Source organism: Hippoglossus stenolepis, chromosome 12 (genome assembly GCF_022539355.2).
Source record: "Hippoglossus stenolepis isolate QCI-W04-F060 chromosome 12, HSTE1.2, whole genome shotgun sequence".
Classification (NCBI taxonomy): domain Eukaryota; kingdom Metazoa; phylum Chordata; class Actinopteri; order Pleuronectiformes; family Pleuronectidae; genus Hippoglossus; species Hippoglossus stenolepis.
Genome location: NC_061494.1, coordinates 21751333 through 21757356, shown reverse-complemented (window position 1 = coordinate 21757356; position 6024 = coordinate 21751333). Strand labels below are relative to the sequence as shown.

The following is a 6024-nucleotide window of genomic DNA, read 5'->3' as shown; positions in this document are numbered from 1 at the left end:
CTGCGCTTATTTTGTGTGTGTGTGTGGGTGTGTGTGCAATCTGTGGTTGTGACTCACACTGTATTTATTACAAAGTCGTGACTGAGGAGGGGGTGGGGGGGTTGACTTGGCAAAGATTGGCTCTGTCACCACATCCAGCAGCGATGGAGAGAGCGTGTGCAGACAAATACTGCAAATTAATTCCACTGGGAGAGAGAAATGAAAGCATGAAGCAGGCAGACAGATAAATGGATCCACTTAGAGAGGTGAAGAACTGGGAGCTTCACCTGCTGTTCACTGAGGCCGGGAACACTGGGTAACGATGCTTTAATCGCAGGTCACACACATTGTCGTCAGAAAGCATCAGCGGTGGTGGGAGTAAATCGAGTAAGTCTCAAGACTCCAAGGCCCAAGTTTCTGACGTGAGAACGAAACAAGTTGAATCCCTGCTGTGAGTCAATCTAGACAAATCATTGCTCAGGTCACAGAAGTTAGACGTCGTACGAAAGTCTGATGATCAACCACAGTTTACAATTACTTACATTTACATTTAAATACTAATGAAAACTCAAACAGACAGTTGTTGGACCGGATATCCTTGCACACCACTGTTCTCTTTCTCATCAAGTCGCCTCATGTGACACATCCCCAACCTCTGAAAAAAACAGACTTAGTCTTTTGAAACTTCTGCTTTAATAAAATAAAATACTTTCTATCATTGCTGCACTGTACATCTTTTTTCTCCCTTTTGTTGAACCAGCAGATCACCACAACAAATAATTCCTCTTCTCCCATTTTCTCGGTTCCTCCACAGAGGCAGAGGAGGATAAAGAGCAGGAGGCAGAAATTCATGAATCATTTTGGGTCCTGGTCCAATTCGGGCTCTAGAAAGAAAACAACACAATAAGAACATTAATTTATCCTATTTTAGTTTGACACTGTATATATTGTGCAGGGAAAGGGACATTTCCTTCCGGGACCTGACACTACGGTGGCCCTGAGGGTAAAAACACAACAATATTTCCCAAAGCACTAGAGGGACTGAAGCTCTCTCGACCCTCCATCACTCTCTCACCGGTGAAGGTGAACTGAGGGAAGCTGCTCAGGTCTCCTCCTCCATAAAGTCTCTGGAGCTTTGCTGTCTCCTCTGACAGGTGACGCTCATGATCTGACTCCTCCTCCACTGGTCCTCCACTCGACCTGAGAGGAGACAACAGGATTCATAGCTGTTCTTGTACTGTATTAACAATGTGGTACAATTACTTATTTAACCTTTAAATAAGCAGGACATCTACATCCTACATTTCCTCTTTTCCAAGACAGATCTGATAAAAATTCCTCAAGGCCCTTTAATATAATAAAACAATATGATAGGAAACGTCTTTTGTGTCTCTACCTGCGCAGGTTGTTGTATTCTCTGATCTTCTCCAGGAAAAGTCTCTGGACTGGATCCAACTCTGAACCACACACATGAAAACATTAAAGTTAAAAAATGTGTGTTCACCAAAAAACATCGACATGGGCAAATTCTGTAAAACTCTAAATTTCTGTGTGTGTAAGGATCAAATTACTCAGATACACACAAGTGTAAGTTGCACTGAATATTAAAAAAAATTCACCATTCAATGGTGCATTTTGAAGCTGTGATGCTTCTCTCTGTCATTATTAAAAACAATACATATGGTTTTAAATTCAAATTCCAGCCACAGAGAGAAAAACCCACTGAACTCACATTTAAACACGATCTTCTCCTGAAGAAAGCAGCCGCCATGTTTGTAATCGAATTAAATGTGTAGAGAAGCAAAGCTCGTTTATCTGAGTTGAAGTGAAGAATTTAGAAATGAGAAAGAACTAAATGTCCTGAGAGAGTTTCTCCTCCTCCATGACACCGCAACAAGGACTTTATCTGTTTTAAATATGCAGGTGTTGGGACATGGTTTTTGGGAGACCACACTGCGGCCTATATGGTAGTCCAAAGCCTTGAGCACATGTTCTTTGACCTGGAGAAAACCAGAGCAAGGCCTCCCAGGGTGCGGCAACGTCACACAGGTGTGAAAACCGGTTTCAACTCCCATTGGTCACTCTGGACCCCATGACCTGTGAGGTCACCGGGCCAATATAAGGCCTGTTCCCCCTATTTTCTTTCTCTTTCTACAATCCTTCCAAGGAGAGAAGGCTGTCCAGCCTCTTTCCCTGCATCGCCGAGGGAAGAAGCCTGGCTTCTCCAGCTCACATCTTCTCTTTCCATCCAACTCTTCGAGAGGAGCACAAAGGTGCAGCTTCCAGCTCATCTCACCAAGGAAACCTCCTCGCACTCCAAGCTCTACCAACCCTTCAAGCAGCGACTCGATGTCCTGCTGGAAAACTTCAGCCAGCAACTGAGCTGCACAGCTCAACAGAATCACAAAGGCAGGAGCCACAGAAACCAGCAAGACGACTTCACAAAACTGCGAACTGCACAGCAACTCTTTTTCCCCTTTCCATGGACGGGTAACACAACTGGGCTTAATAATTATACTAGGCTAAGCAAGACTGTTTATTCAATTCTGTGTGATGTTTATAAGTTTGATTTGTGTTGTGATATTGTGGTTACAAGTTGTTGAGAAAGTTAATGTTAGTTATGCTCTTCAGTCCTTCCTTGCATGCATCTAGCAACTTTCTCTAATTTGGCACACACACAGACACATGCATATTCCTTCACCTAATTAGCGCTGACCCCTGCTACATGTCGTAAAGATTCCAATAGGGGGGGAGGGTGTTATCTTCAGAGTGGCCAGCCCCCATTTTGGAAGCACATAGGGGGGGGGAAAGGGTGTTATCTCTTTGGCCAGCTGCCATTTTGAAAGCACGCTGACTCACACAGACACACACACACATGTAGACTCACATGCCTATCTTTATTTAATAAGTACACGGTTAGTAATTTGTGTTTTTTATACTTTATTATAGTCATAATACATTTTTTTTCACAAAATGTTTCTTTATTAATGTTGCAAAAGTGAATTTTGCCAACCTCTACACTGTCAAGAACTCCATATCCTTCAAATTAACTATCTATATGGTAATTTTGGTTATAGTTATTAATTTAATTGTTAATCAGAGTTCCAAATTTGTAGTTAGTACTTTTATGAGACTTAATCAATAAATTGGCTATCTTTTCCCTTCCTTTGAAGGGTGGTGCCCCGAGGTAACTTTAATCAATTAAAGTTATTATTTAATATTAATAATAGAATATTAATATTTAATATTTTATTTTGATAACCAAATTTATTGAATGCCAAAAGGCACACCATTTTTTGGTATCACTTTTGATGCATTATTGCACAACACAGGTGATGAAGATGCACTAAATGCTAATGTTATACATTTTATCATCTATAGCCTGCGAGCTAACATGTGTTAGTTTAGTAGAGCTTCAGTTATATAAACACTCTGAGCTTTAAAATCACAACAACACGTGTTTCCTCTCGGCACTGTCAAAATAAAAGCTCAAAGGGCAACCCTGGGAAAAAGGGCTGACCTCTGACCCCTGACATTCATTTTTCTTTTTACAGTAACAGTTCAATTCTATTTCACTAATTAATGATTTAAGTTTTCACTTGCTTCTCTTTAATTTCATCAACACAGCAGCTGTAATTATTATTTTAATTCAAAAAACACAATGCAAAGTTTTTATTATTTATTCAACACCTGTCAAGAGGGTAATCAGAAATGAATTTATAGAAAAGATACATTTAAATTATAGTGGAAGATAAAAACAAGTTAAAGGTTAAACTAGAACAAGGCAGCTAGAAATGTGAGTGTAGTTACAGTGTGGTATGAGACCTGGATAAGTAGTCGAACATTTTTCACCAAACTAACAGGAAATATTATCAGAACATTTCATATGAGATACTTAAAACATCCCACAACCCTTTTATAATCTCCACTAAAATGAACTTTAAAGGTTAAGAACACAGCAAAGCATGAATATAACCAAACAAAAAAAAACAAGCAACACTTGATTAATTCATTTCTTGTTCAGGCCAAAATAAAATCAGAATATTTACACAACTGGAAAACAAATTTTGGACTGAATTCTAATAACATCGATTGTATGACTTGTCCAAATCACACCAGATTCAACACTGCACTTCCTTGGGCCCTTAACAACACAGGTCAAGTGTGAAGCTGATAAAATGAACGGTTCTCGAGATACGTGAGTCACATACCAACAGATTTATGGAATCATGAGACAGATTATATTTCCAGACCCTAAGATGTGGATGTGTGCGTGTCCATATATGTATATTTAGATTTGTATTATTTAAATGATTTTACAAGGATGCCCCAACACCAGGAATATAAAACTGTAACTAAGATGATCTTTAAATTAACTGCATGTGAACAGTGTTGTGATACTTTCACTGTTTTTGAAAATGTGTTTTACTTCACTCCAGGGAAAGAAAAAGTAATAATCCTCATTTGATTTACCAATATTTAAACAAACATTTACCAGAGGGAAGTTTACATTTCTTATTTTTAACTAAAAGATCAAATTTAATCAACGCCACCATTTATTTGTCATATTTGTCAGTTGTGTTGTTTGTATTTCAATCAATGTCTGACCCTGAATATCACTTTATGATTTGAGTGATGAATAATCAATGAGTTCCCAGCGCAAGGGGGAGACTGTGGTGACACTGCTTCTCGTCCATAAACCTAAAGAGAGAAAAAATAAATAAAAATGAAATGTTCAGTTCCACAAAGCCACGTATTTTATGTATTTACAGTATTGAGACCTAATATTTCCATGATTCTCTCAGTGAAATTAAAGTTTACTCAGAAAAAATACACTGATCTTAAATTGATAAGCCCTAAATATTGGGTATATTAACATTTTAATTGTTGTGTCACTGCTGATATTTGAGTTTGAATTCAACATTTAATCTGTCCAATTAACGTGAAGGTTTCTGATCTGTGCCTTGCTCTCAGCAGATTGTTTTATTTCTAATTAAAACAGAGGTTTTACACATGATCACACATATGTTACTTTGCACTTAGTTTGAGGCAGTTTTGTTTAACAGATGAAGCAACTCACTGTGTTCAGGAGGACGTCTCACTTGGAGAATTAGAACCTTGTTCACCTGATCTCAGCGGCTGTGAGGAACCTGGATCTTTTACAGCTGTGAGGTCAGAAACACACCGTTAGTCCATCCTCCTCTGAACAGACACTTTTATTACAAACAACCAACACTGCAGGGAACCGTCCTGAAAACTCTCTTCAGCACGAAATCAACACTATCTAATCTACAGAGGGTTTACTAGAGTCCTGCACTGGGTCAGGTTCCTGTGGGGAGCCTAATATCCATTGAAATAAATATGGGCAGTAGTGTAGACAAGGCCTGAGTGAACATTTGTGGACATTTTGAAGAAATTCCCTCGAGGCATTCCTGAGATATCGTGTTCACAAGATGGGGACGAACGGATGAACAGCCTGAAAACATAACGCCTCCCTGACTGTCGCCGGTGTGGACCAGTACAAAGTGGACCAGTACAAAGTGGACCAGTACAAAGTGGACCAGTACAAAGTGGACCAAAGAGGTGTTGGGGGTGTTTTATAAAACTGGACATGTTAGTACTTTCAGCTGCTGTGCAAACGTGACGTGATGTCCTCATAAAGCACATTAGTATAAAAAGAAAACAGAATAGAAATAGAAGTTTTACTTACGAAGTGAAGTACATTGGGCTGAAATAAAAAGAAAATACAAATGAGTTCAGTTATTACAGTAAAAACACAAACTGAATTGTGTCATGTTTTTCCTGAGTGGCGATCCTCCTCAAACGATCGGACAACATTCTGTCACTCTTATTGTTTGTGTGCTGGACGCTGTGTGCAGAGCTTTTTATAAACAGTCTGTGGTGCAGAGGGAAGTTAAAAACTTTGTGTGAACCCTGCAGCTCTGGAAACAGATGTTGGTGTGTGAGGAACTGAAGTTTGTTTCGTGAGGTTTGATCTGAACGAGCATTAATTAGAAAGTCCAAAATCAAAACACCAGAAAAATA

At 39.1% G+C, this 6024-nt stretch overlaps 1 protein-coding gene and 1 pseudogene across 2 annotated transcripts in view; both read right to left on the bottom strand.

The window, feature by feature from the left end:
- Positions 1–653: 653 nt before the first annotated feature.
- The window catches only part of LOC118118999 (mediator of DNA damage checkpoint protein 1), a 37966-nt gene continuing 32595 nt past the window's right edge, over positions 654–6024 (bottom strand). For both annotated transcript variants that reach the window (XM_047342344.1, XM_047342345.1), the window contains exons 6-7: positions 1055–1179; positions 654–863 (exon numbers count right to left, since the gene is read on the bottom strand). In XM_047342344.1, coding sequence (XP_047198300.1) covers positions 835–863; positions 1055–1179 — 154 coding nt within the window. In that variant the 3' untranslated portion in view covers positions 654–834. The remainder of the gene's footprint in view (positions 864–1054; positions 1180–6024) is intronic.
- Positions 3646–6024, bottom strand: part of LOC118119000 — a 13644-nt pseudogene continuing 11265 nt past the window's right edge.